This window comes from Nicotiana attenuata, chromosome 6 (genome assembly GCF_001879085.1).
Source record: "Nicotiana attenuata strain UT chromosome 6, NIATTr2, whole genome shotgun sequence".
Lineage (NCBI taxonomy): Eukaryota > Viridiplantae > Streptophyta > Magnoliopsida > Solanales > Solanaceae > Nicotiana > Nicotiana attenuata.
This window is the reverse complement of record NC_031994.1, coordinates 18,171,980-18,185,541: the sequence shown is the minus strand read 5'-3', so window position 1 is coordinate 18,185,541 and position 13,562 is coordinate 18,171,980. Positions and strand designations below refer to the sequence as shown.

The 13,562-nt window shown below is 38.9% G+C and overlaps 1 protein-coding gene across 1 annotated transcript; it reads left to right on the top strand.

The window, feature by feature from the left end:
• LOC109227661 lies at positions 230-1,621 on the top strand. Its single transcript, XM_019392862.1, has 3 exons — positions 230-574; positions 710-1,147; positions 1,277-1,621. The coding sequence occupies exons 1-3, from the start codon at positions 230-232 to the stop codon at positions 1,619-1,621; spliced, it is 1,128 nt and encodes a 375-aa protein (XP_019248407.1).

The following is a 13,562-nucleotide window of genomic DNA, read 5'->3' as shown; positions in this document are numbered from 1 at the left end:
GGCGCCGTTGCCGGGGATTGGCTAAAGTCTACTACAGATTAATTGTTTTACTACTAATTTGAGATTTTTTTTATTATCTAATTATTTTAACTTTTCTGTAGAAATTTCAGAAAGTTTGACCCGTTCCTCTTCTAGAGAACTAGTCAAATACGATCCTGAAATTGAAAAATCCTTGCGGTTGTTGCGAAAAGAACAAACCTCACGATCTCAAATTTTCATATCAGAGGAAATGGAGAACGAAGAACTCAATAACCAACTCCCACCACATCAAGTAGTAGAGCAGTTTGATGAGGTGGCACCACGACGTGATAGAATACTCCGTGATTATGCAAGGCCAGATCATTTTGAAGGAGAATCAAGTGTGAGGAGACCACCAATTGCAGCAAACAACTTTGAAATTCGCACAGGCTTGATTCAAACCATTCAACAGTCATGTCAGTTTACTGGTGATGCGAGTGAAGATCCTCACACCCATCTAATTGATTTTCTTGAATTAGTTGAAACTTGCAGGTATAATGGAGTCACAACAGATGCCATCAGGTTGCGGCTTTTTTCTTTTTCTTTAAAAGGTGAAGTAAAAATATGGTTGCGAAGTCTACCAAGAGGTTCCATTACAACATGGGACCAAATGACCCAAAAATTTCTTAATAAATATTTTTCACCTGCAAAAACATTTAAAATGAAGCAAGAAATCAATAATTTTATGCAGACAGATTCTGAATCTGTATACCAGGCATGGGAAAGATTAGCAGCAATGTTAAGAAAATGCCCACATCATGGTATCCAAGACCCTGATATTTTATATATTTTCTATCATGGTCTTAAACCCTCTGCTAGAAATGTAATTGATGCAGCATCAGGAGGATCAATAATGGAAAAAACTACTACACAAGCAATGCAATTGCTTAATGAAATTTCAGAAAATGCTGTTCAACGGCCCTCAGACAGAATGATTATCAAAAAAACGGCAGGAGTAAATCAAGTTGAAGCTTTGAATTCACTGACACAACAAATTGCGACCTTAACACAAAAAGTTGAGGCTTTTCAGGTAGGTGCTCATTCATCATCCCAACTTGAGAATTGTGATGTTTGTCAAGGTAATCATCCGAATCATAAATGTCAAGCTTCAATGCAAAATGAAGAACAGGTAAATATGATTGTTTATAGAAATAATTACTCATTTGGTAGTCCCATGGCACAAAAACATCTAGGATTTTAATGGAGTAATCCTAATGGTGCTGAAAATCCTCAAAGATTTTTTAATCAAAAGCAGCAGGTACAGGGACCGCCTGGTTTTCAAAATCAAAATAGAGGGCAACAAAATTTTCAACAATATCAGCAGCAGCCTCAAATAGCTCATCAACAAAGCCTTGAAGACCTGATGTATAAATTCATTAAGGCTACTGACGAGAAGGTTGAAAGTCAACATTCAGCCATCAAGAATTTAGAAATTCAGATGAGCCAATTAGCAACCCTCATGTCTGAACAAATAAAAGGTGATCTACCAAGCAACACCGAAAAAAATTCAAAGGAACACCTCAAAGCCATCTCTCTGCGATCAGGTAAAACTCTTGATGATCCATATGCAGATAGACAAGGAAAACCACAAGAAGCGGAATAGGTAAATGAAGGTGAGAATAAAAGAGACTCTGAACTTCTAAAAGAACAAAAAGATAAAGGAAAAAAGGTACAAGAAAATGAATTGATGACAAATCCGCACTCTGTACCCCTCCCTTTTCCCCAAAAGAAGAAAAGAGAAAATCTTGACAAACAGTTTTCAAAGTTTCTGGATATTTTAAAGCAACTGTACATTAATGCCTTCATATGCTAAATTTTTCAAAGAAATTTTGTCAAGTAAAAGAAAATTGGAAGAAGTTTCAGTTATTAAGCTTACAGAGAAATGTAGTGCTATACTTCAAAATAAGCTTCCACAGAAACTTGGCGATCCAGGGAGTTTTACAATTCCTTGTACTGTGGGAGGTGCTCACTTTGAAAAGGCATTATGTGATTCGGGTGCTTCAATAAATCTAATGCCTTTCTCAATTTTCAGGAAATTAGAACTTGGTGAAATGAAAGATACTGGTGTGTCTCTTCAATTAGCTGATCAAAGTACTAAAAAGCCCAAAGGAATAATTGAAAACGTCCTCGTTAGAGTAGATAAATTTGTATTCCCAGTAGATTTTATAGTACTTGAAATGGAAGAAAATACCGAGGTACCATTAATTTTAGGTAGACCATTTCTCGCAACAGGGAGAGCGATCATTGATGTTCATCAAGGACAATTAATATTGCGAGTTGATGAGGAGAGAGTAATTTTTGATATGCAGAAAATGATGAAATTTCCTGGGAATGAGTCATCATCATCTTGTTTTCAAATTGACTTACTAGATGAACTTGTAGATGAATTCAAGGATAATCAATTAATTACTGATTCATTAGAAAGATGCTTGGTCAGGTCAGGTACCACAAGTGATGAAAATCCACAATAAAAAAAGAAGCTGAAACACTAGAAAAAGATTCAGAAAATGAGAAAATCTCACCAGAAGAAGTTCAACCGAAAATTGAACTCAAAAATCTTCCTTCTCATTTGAAATATATCTTTCTTGAACCTGAATTATTTCCGGTAATTATTTCATCTTCTTTAACTGCAGAACAGGAAATAAAACTAATTAGAGTTTTAAGGAACATAAAAGAGCTTTAGGGTGGACTATAGCTGACATCAAAGAAATCAGTCCAGCTATTTGCACACATAGGATCCTTATGGAGGATAATTACAAGCCAATAGTCCAACCCAAAGGAGACTTAATCCAGCAATGCAAGAAGTTGTCAAGAAAGAAGTAGTGAAACTTCTAGCGGCAGGTATCATTTATCCAATATCTGATAGCCCTTGGGTATGTCCTGTACAGGTAGTACCAAAGAAAGGAGGTATGACCGTAATAAAAAATGAAAATAATGAACTCATACCTACAAGAACAGTCACACGATGGAGAGTCTATATTGATTACAGACGACTTAATGATGCCACAAGGAAAGATCATTTTCCTTTGCCTTTTATTGACCAAATGCTTGAAAGAATTGCAGGGCATAGTTTTTATTGTTTTCTTGACGGATATTCTGGGTATAATCAGATACCAATTGCTCCCGAAGATCAGGAGAAAACCACATTCACATGCCCCCAAGGTACGTATGCTTACAGAAGAATGTCATTTGGACTATGTAACGCTCCTGCTACATTTCAGCGTTACATGTCGGCAATTTTTTCAGATATGACTGAAAAATATCTTGAAATTTTCATGGATGATTTCACACTCTTTGGTAAAACATTTGAAGATTGTCTCTATCATCTAACTTTGGTGCTTAAAAGATGTGAAGAGATAAATCTGGTTCTTAATTGGGAAAAATGTCATTTTATGGTGACCGAGGGAATTGTTTTAGGACATAAAATCACTGCTAAAGGAATAGAAGTTGATAAAGCTAAAATTGATCTTATAGCAGGATTACCCCCTCCCACCACTGTTAAAGGTATTAGAAGTTTCTTAGGGCATGCAGGTTTTTATAGAAGGTTCATAAAAGACTTTTCAAAAATTTCAAAACCTCTAACTAACCTACTGATGAAAGATGTGAAGTTTGAATTTTCAGATGATTGCAGAAATGCATTTGAGTTTCTCAAGGAACAATTGACTAATGCTCCAATTGTTGTTTCTCCTGATTGGAGCCAGCCATTTGAAATAATGTGTGATGCCAGTGATACAGCAGTAGGAGAATATTAGGACAAAAGAAAAACAAGATCTTTAGACCCATATACTATGCCAGCAGAACCCTCAATGAAGCTCAAATGAATTATGCAACAACCGAGAAGGAGTTATTGGCAGTAGTATTTGCATTTGCAAATTTCGTTCTTATTTGATAGAAACAAAGGTTACAGTGTTTAATGATCATGCAACCTTAAAGTATCTATTAGCAAAGAAAGATGCTAGACCAAGATTGCTAAGATGGATACTCCTTTTGCAAGAATTTGATCTCGAAATAAAAGATAGAAAAGGTTCAGAAAATCAGGTAGCTGATCATTTGTCACGTCTAGAGAATCCTCCTACAGAAATACTAGATATCCAAGAGGAATTTCCTGATGAGCATATCTTTTCAGTCACGACAGTTGTAAATAAACCTCCTTGGTTTGCTGATATTGTCAATTATTTAGCGGGAGGGTGGATTCCAAAAGATTTTTCTTACGATCAAAGAAAAAAGCTTAAAAAAGAGGCAAATCATTATTATTGGGAAGATCCTTATTTGTTTAAATTTTGTGCAGATGACATAATCAGGAGATGTGTACCTGAAACAGAAATGAACAACATTTTAAGTCACTGCCATGATGGAGCTGTAGGAGGACACTACGGAGGTAAGAAAGACAGCAGCTAAAGTACTTGAAGTTGGATTTTATTGGCCTACTTTATTCAAAGATGCAAGAGATTATGTTGCCACTTGCGACAAATGCCAGAGAAGCGGTAACATTTCAAAAAGGGATGAGATGCCTCTTAACTCTATCCTTGTTTGTGAAATATTTGATGTTTGGGGCATTGATTTTATGGGTCCTTTTCCTCCTTCAAACGGCTGTGAATATATTTTAGTTGCTGTTGACTATGTTTCAAAATGGGTAGAAGCAATTGCTACTAGATAAAATGATGCTCATATTGTTTGTACTTTTCTCAAGAAAAATATTTTTTCTAGATTTGGAACTCCACGAGTTATCATAAGTGATCAAGGAACTCATTTTATAAATAGACAATTTTCTAGTTTGTTGTCAAGATATGGAGTTACTCATAAAACAGGAACTCCATATCATGCTCAAACAAGCGGACAAGTAGAAGTATCCAACAGAGAATTAAAAAGAATTTTAGAGAAAACTGTTGGCTATTCTCGAAAAGACTGGTCTCTAAAATTAGATGACGCTTTATGGGCATACAGAACTGCTTTTAAAACTCCCATAGGCACATCTCCTTATAGACTAGTTTTTGGAAAAGCTTGTCATTTACCTGTGGAATTAGAACATAAAGCATATTGGGCTATAAAATTGTTGAATCTAAACTTCCCAGATGCAGGTAAAAATCGTCTATTGCAGCTTGATGAGTTGGAAGAGTTCAGGCTTACAGCATATGAAAATGCTAAATTGTACAAGGAAAAGACAAAAAAATGGCATGACAAGCTCATCCGCCATAAAGATTTTAAAGTGGGAGATCATGTTCTGCTGTACAATAGCCGATTGAGATTATTCCCAGGAAAGTTTAAGTCACGCTGGACAGGACCGTATACTGTAATAGAAATTGCCCCCTATGGTGCCATTGAAATACAACGTACAGATAGGGGAGATAAATTCAAAGTAAACGGTCAACGTTTGAAGTCTTATATCAGCAGATTCTTCGACAAACAGGCTTCAACAATCCTTTTTGCCTAATTTTTAAAATAAGTCGAGCTGGTGACGTTAAACTCAGAATTATTTTCTTCCCCTCTCTTTAATCTTTTAAGTAATTATTAGTAGTAACATATAATATTTCCTCTTTAGTAAATATATATATAATTAAATTAGTTTTTCTTCTTATAAAAAAAAGTTAAAAAATAATAATAATGACATGTTTGTATTATATTATATATATAGATGTGTATGTAGTATGTATTAATATTTTGCCATGATGAAAAAAATACTCCCATGATTTAGACAATGAAAGGTTTCTCCTATCATGAAAAAGAACATTTCTTTGCTATAATCTTGTTTTTGTTATATGAGAGAAACTTCGAGAAGCCAAGAAAAAGGAAATGAGGCTAGAATCGGAAAAAATTAGGGAAGCTCCTTTATCTCCTTGTACTGTTAATTTATTTTGTCATGAGGACATGACATTATTTAAGCTTGGGGGTAGAGGAATATATTTGTTATATGTGTTTTTTTTGAGTTATACATATAAAAAAAAATTGAGTTGCCTTATTCCTAAGGCAACTTACTTCATGTACTTCCATGGATTTCTTGTTTGGTTCTTTGTCATGGTCGTAATATTTTGAACCGAACATTCTTTTTAGGACTTTTAGTTGTTTTAACTTATTTTGGTAAATAAGTTGGCTAAACTTGATTTGACTTGAAAAGTATGACACTTAAAAAAGATGAATTTGATTAAGTACACGGGTTTTATGATCACTTTTCTAAGCTCATACTTACTTATTGGTGATTGAAATCATAGTTTTCGTTAGCCCAAGTGTATAGTGTTGTTAGCTTATATTGTCTAGTTCTCCTGCTTATCTGGAAATCTAGAACTTGCCTTGAATGTGGATTGAGGCGAAATTCTAGGTAGATCTTTGAGTTAAGAAATGAACGTGGGCCTTCTTGTTGAGCCATTTGACCTACCTTAATGATTTTTATCCCTAGTTAGCCCAGTTGAGCCTAAATAAATTATCTCTTATTTTGTTGATCACCAAGCTTTAACCCTTAGCCTGTTTGTTGTTATTACTTGTTCTTTGTTCACCCAATTCCCTTTTGGGCACTTTAAGAGTTGATCTGAATGTAAAAATCTAGGCGTGAGGTGTAATTGTAAAAATAATNAAAAAAAGGAGATGATAGCAACAAGAAATGTCGGCATCTCTGTAAAAAAAATGTGAAAGGGATGAAACAAAATAGAGGTTATTGTTTAAATCATAGCAAAGACAATTGTGCTTAAGTGATAAAATAAAGTGTAGTGCCCATAGGGAATTTTAAGTCACTATTATCCATATGTATCATACCTATCCCTAAACCTACATTACAACCTTGTAAAAGTCCTACATGATTTCGACTCAAAGACTCCTACATTAGTGGAGAACCACATGATAGTCAAGCATATGGCAATTTCCAGTAGTTTGAGGTACATCTTTGTTGAGAGTGAGTGAATTTTTCTATCTATGCCCTTCTTTGTTCTACATCTATATATTGTGTGATATATGGGCATCTCTCTTCATTTGGTGAGACACACTAGGGATTAGGAAATATTATGATTTCAGTTCTCAATAGGTGAATATGAGTACGGTTAAAAGTTGTATGAACTTGTGAATTGGTCTTAGTTACTTTTTCTTTGGCGAAAGGTCTCGTGATTTTGGTTAAATTGTTTAGCTGATATGTTTTGTTATTTTATTTGCTCGAGGACGAGCAAATATTCAAGTGTGGGAGAATTTGATAAGTGTATTTTACTTGATTTTTAATATATAATTTTCTCTGTAAGAATAAAGAAATTATCACATTCTTCCCTAACTTTTAGTAAATTATGTAGGAAAGATTGCAAAGCAAGTGATGCAGAATCAAGGAAGATTTTAAGAAATAGCGCATCAAAGGAGAAAAGTAAGTTGTGATGGAGTAAATAAACAAGGCAAAGAAGACAATCTACGAAGGGACTTTCATAATAGACCCATAACTGATCCATAACCAAGATCCATAATCAACCCATAACAAAACTCATAACCAAAGCATAACTAGTTATGGAGTGCTTATAAAATGGACGTCTCAGAAATTCGGAAAGGGCATCGAGAGAAGGAGAGCTCAGCAGAGAACTGAATCCATTTCAGATCTTTTTCTTTTCATTTCAGTCAGTTGTTCAGTTCTTTAAATTTCTGCCCAGTAATTACAGTGACTTTTGTTTCTAGTTCCTAATAAATTTTAGCTTTGAAAATTACTCTATATCCTTCTTTTAGTTAAATAGGGGGAATTATTATTTCTGAATATTTCTTACTATTTTCTTATCTAATGGACAAGAATATTTTCATTAGCAATACTAGCTCCAGTATGGAGTAACTTTTCTTGTGTTGGGAAAATGACGGATCTTAATATTTTTATATAATAGTAGATATTATTCTTCAATTTCACATGCTTGAGCTGAAGCTTTTTATTTAAATTTTATCTGCTTTATAGTTGGGTGTTATTTAATTTGTTAACATCTATCTATTTCGTACTATATATTAACTTCTTACTGATTTTGTAATCGAAAGAGGCAGAAAAAGTAATACTTAATTTTGGTATTGATAGATGTAACCTATATTTTGTGACATCTAGCTCATATATGTTAAAATTGATTCTACACTTATTTGTAATCGAAAGAGGCGAATATTGTAGTAATCAGTTATAACAAGTAGGGTAACCGAAAGGGACTTACTAAAAAAGAGCATGCTTTAGTTCAAGTATATATTTCTGGTTCTTTAATATTACCATTTTAACGATTAATTTGTATAACCGAGAGGAGTGCATTTAATTGTTCAACTATAGTAATAATATATAAATGTAATCGTGAGAGGCATTTATACATTTATGAGAAATAGAAGTTGAAGGATAAATGTATCTATTATATAATAAAAATATTAAGTGAAGTCAGGATCCCAACACCTTTTTATTATATTTGTGAAAAACAAAATATTTTCTATTGCTCTATTCATGCATTTTTAGTTAGTTAATTTGCAACTCAAATCTTTCTGATTTTGTCAAATAGTAATTAAAACAAGAAACGTCTGTAGAATAGATAAACCAATCTCTGTGGGTTCGACATCTTTCTATACTATAATTTGACAGAGTACGAGTTTAATTTATACACACGCCAGACACTCGTCAACTGTCTGTCCATCTGAGGGTGAAATGATTATGCTCAACTCCACCCGAGTACCTAACTCCTGCTGTACGGCTCTCCAGAATCGCGATGTGAACTGAGTACCTCTGTCTGAAATGATGGAAACTGGAATACCATGAGACGGACAATCTCCCGAATATAAATCTCCGCCAACCGCTCCGAAGAATATGTAGTACACACAGGGATGAAATACGCGGACTTGGTCAGCCGATCCACAATAACCCAAATGGCATCGAACTTCCTCAAAGTTCGTGGGAGCCCAGATACGAAGTCCATGGTGATCTACTCCCACTTCCACTCCGGAATCTCTATCTGCTGAAGCAATCCACCCGGTCTCTGGTGCTCATACTTCACCTGCTGACAATTAAGGCACCGAGCTACAAATCCAACTATATCTTTCTTCATCCGCCTCCACCAGTAGTGCTGCCTCAAATCCTGATACATCTTCGCGGCACCCGGATGAATGGAATACCGCGAACTATGGGCCTCCTCTAGAATCAACTCTCGAAGCCCATCAACATTGGGTACACAAACTCAACCCTGCATCCTCAATACTTCATCATCACCTAAATTCACATCTCGAGCATCGCCATGAATCACTTTGTCCTTGAGGACAAGCAAATGAGGGTCATCAAACTGTCGCTCCCGGATACGATCAAACAAGGAAGACCGAGAGACCACGCAAGCTAGAACCCGACTGGGCTCTGAAAGATCCAATCTCATAAAATGGCTGGCTAAGGCCTGAACATCCATCGTCATAGGCCTCTCTGCTGCTGGTAAATAAGCCAAACTCCCCAAGCTCTCTGCCTGGCGGCTCAAAGCATCGGCCACCACATTGTCCTTGCCCGGGTGATACAAGATAGTGATGTCATAATCCTTCAGCAACTCTAGCCATCTCCTCTGACGCAAATTGAGGTCCTTCTGCTTGAACAGATGCTGCAAACTCCGATGATCAGTATAAATCTCACAAGGCACGCCGTACAAATAATGATGCCAGATCTTCAGGGCGTGAACAATAGCAGCTAACTCAAGATCATGGACAGGATAATTCTTTCCATGTATCTTCAACTGTCTGTACGCGTAGGCAATCACCCTACCATCTTGCATCAATACCGCTCCAAGGCTAACTCTCGAGGCATCACAATAGACAGTATACGACCCCGAACCGGTAGGCAATATCAAAACTGGGGCTGTAGTCAGAGCTGTCTTGAGCTTCTGAAAGCTCTCCTCGCACTCTTCCGTCCACTGGAACGGAGCACCCTTCTGGGTCAGTCTGGTCATAGGTGCTGCAATAGATGAAAACCCCTGAACAAATCGACGGTAATAACCCGCTAAGCTAAGAAAATTGCGGATCTCTGTAGCTGAGGATGGTCCAGGCCAACTCTGCACAGCCTCTACTTTCTTCGGATCCACCTGAATACCCTCTCTCGAGACCACATGACCCATGAACGCCACGAAATTCAACCAAAACTCACATTTTGAGAACTTAGCATACATCTTCTTTTCTCTCAAGGTCTGAAGCATTGTCCTCAGCTGCTGCTCATGATCCTCCCGACTCCGGGAGTATACCAGGATGTCATTAATAAAAAAAATCACGAATGAATCAAGATATGGCCGGAAAACACTGTGCATCAGGTGCATGAAGGCTGCTGGGGCATTAGTCAGCCCAAATGACATAACAAGGAACTCGTAATGACCATACCGAGTCCTGAAGGCAGTTTTCGGGATATCTGGCTCCCGAATCTTCAACTGATGATAGCCTGAACGCAAGTCGATCTTAGAAAACACACAAGCACCCTGTAACTGGTCAAACAGGTCATCAATACGAGGCAAAGGATAACGGTTCTTCACTGTCACCTTATTCAACTGGCGATAATCAATACACATACGCATAGAACCATCCTTCTTCTTCACAAATAAGACAGGAGAACCCCAAGGTGATATACTGGGCCGAATGAAACCCTTATCAAGTAACTCCTGCAACTGCTCCTTCAACTCAGGAGGAGCCATACGGTACGGAGGGATAGAAATGGGCTGAGTGCCCAGCAACAGATCAATGCCAAAATCAATGTCTCTATCGGGCGGCATGCCCGGAAGATCAGCTGGAAACACATCAGGGAAATCTCGTACTACTGGGACTGAATCAGCAGAAGGAGTATCCATACTGACATCTCTAACATATGCTAGATACGCGTCACACCCCTTCTCAACCATTCGCTGAGCCTTAAGGAAAGAAATAACTCTACTGGGAGTGTGATCTAAAGCACCCCTCCACTCAACACGCGGTATACCTGGCATAGCCAGCGTCACAGTTTTGGTGTGACAATCAAGAACAGCATGATGGGGCGACAACCAGTCCGTGCCCAAGATAATATCAAAATCTACCATGCTGAGCAACAATAAATCGGCTGTGGTCTCAAAACCACTAAGAGCAACCAAACACGATCGGTAAACGTGGTCCACAACAAGAGAATCTCCCACAGGAGTAGAAACATAAACATGGGAACTTAAAGAATCCCGAGGTACTCCCAATTGCGGAGCAAAATAAGAAGACACATAAGAATAAGTGGAGCCTGGATCGAATAGAACTGATGCATCTTTGTGACAAACCAGTATAATACCTGTGATGACAGAATCGGAGGCAACAGCCTCGGTACGGGCAGGAATGGCATAGTATCTGACCTGGCCTCGCCCTCTAGGGCAACCTCTACCTCCCTGACCTCCACCTCTAGCTGGCTGAGCAGGTGGGGTAGCAACTGGTGCTGTAATCATAGCCTGAGAACTCTGCGAGGCACGCTGCAGCTGAGAAGTCGGTGAAGGTGCACTCCTCCCAAGTCTAGGGCAATCACTCACCACATGGCATGTGTCAGCACACTCAAAACAACCTCGCGGCCGACGTGGCAGTGGAAACTGTGCGGTACGGGTACTCTGAGACCCCTGAACACCTGAAACACTGTGTGAAGTATGAGATGCAAACTGAGCTGGCTGACCCACAAAACCTCTACCATGCCGTACTCTTCCTCCAGAATAAGAACCAATGGGCCTCTCCGGTCTACGAGGTCTCCTTGCTTCCCTATACTCTCTCTCCTGAACCCACCTGTCCTCTACTCGGCGAGAGGCCCTCTCCGCCCGCCGGACTGGGACCACAGGCTGTGTCTCCATGACACCTGGAACCAGACCAATGAGACCTCGCTGCTCTGGAGTGGGGACGGCGGGAGTGTGGGTCCCTCCCCCGATCTGTGAAGTAGTTGGTACAACCTGAATCAACCCTGCCTGAACCAGTGTACCAAACATGCTCAGGAACTGTGCTAAGGTCTCCTGAAGTGCTGGAGTAGTAGTAGTAGGTGTATCAGGTGCCTGGGCTCCAGCTGGAGCTGCTGGTGGCTCCTCGGTGGCAGCTCGCGCGGGTGCCTGGTCATCTCCGGTAGTACGTGGCGTCACCATCTGTGAGAGAATGGAAGGCAGAGGTTTTGAATTGGTGATGTCAAGAATCTCGCACGACAGGGAAGTCAAATGAAGTGGAATTTTCCTAACAGTTACATATCCTCTCATAGATAAGTACAGACGTCTCCGTACCGATCCGCGAGACTCTAATAAACTGTCTTGTGATTCATGACTCCTACGAACCTAGAGCTCTGATACCAACTTGTCACTACCCCGGTTCGCCCTCTGTGAACCATCGTGACGGCACCTAGTCTCTACGACTAGGTAAGCCTAAAATGCGAAAAATAAACCAAATTTGCAGAAGAAAAACAAGTTTAAACAGAGGTAGAATAAATAAACAACGTCTAAGAGTGCCGCCTGGCATACACAATATTAATCTCTCAAAAACTAATACATGAATCCAAGACCCGGAAACCCATGAATCACAAGCTAAGAAGTACTACATAGCTCTAACTCCAGAATGTCTAACAAGAACTGAAATACAGAAGGGCTAATACTAAACAACAAGAATAGAAAGAGACTCCTCGGTCTGCGGACGCGGCAGATATACCTCGAAGTCGCTATAGCAGTCGCCTCGCCTCAGGGGTGGTAGGACTGAGTCGAAGTAACTGGATCTGCACATGAAAAACATGCGCAGGAAGGGCATGAGTACACGAAGGCGGTACTCAGTAAGTGCCAAGCCTAACCTCGGTTGGGTAGTGACGAGGAAGGTCAGGGCCCTACTGAGGTTAAATAGAATATAAGAATTCAACAACGTAAATAAGAACAGTATAAATAAGTGCAGCAGTGAAAGTATCACAGGACATAGAGAGTAACGACAACTGAAACAGAAAACAAGAATCACGGAAAAACCAATACAGCTCAATGCAGAAGTAACAGTCGGGGAATCTCCCAGGATACCGTCCTGTAGTTCCCAAATGTAAATATCCAGTGGATCTCTCGGGTGCAGTCCCGTAGTCCAACTCATAAATGCGCGGGGATCTACCGGAATACCACATCCGTAGTCTCAAATATAAATACTCAGTACTGGGGAATCTACTGGGTACAATCCCGTAGTTCCAATGTAAAAGTGCAGGGGGATCTACCGGAATACAAATCCGTAGTCCCAAAGTAAATATGCAGGGGGATCTACAGGGATACCGTCCCGTAGTCCCAAAGTAAATATGCAGGGGGATCTACCGGGATACCGTCCCGTAGTCCCAAAGTAAACACACAGCAATAACACGGAGAAATACACAACTCAATTCAAATTCCATACTAAGGTAAAACGTGTACTTCTAGCCTAGCATGTTGCACATAATCCAAATAAGGCAGTTTGGGCAAGTAAAGCAACTAAGTCAATTATACATGCTTCCCTATCTAACAACAGGCTTAAATTGCAAGTAGTATAAACAGGAAAAGGAAACACAATTGAAATTACTTAAAGAAAACCGGATTTTCAACAATTAGCATAAGTACGCACTCGTCACCTCACGTACAAGGCATTTCAAATAT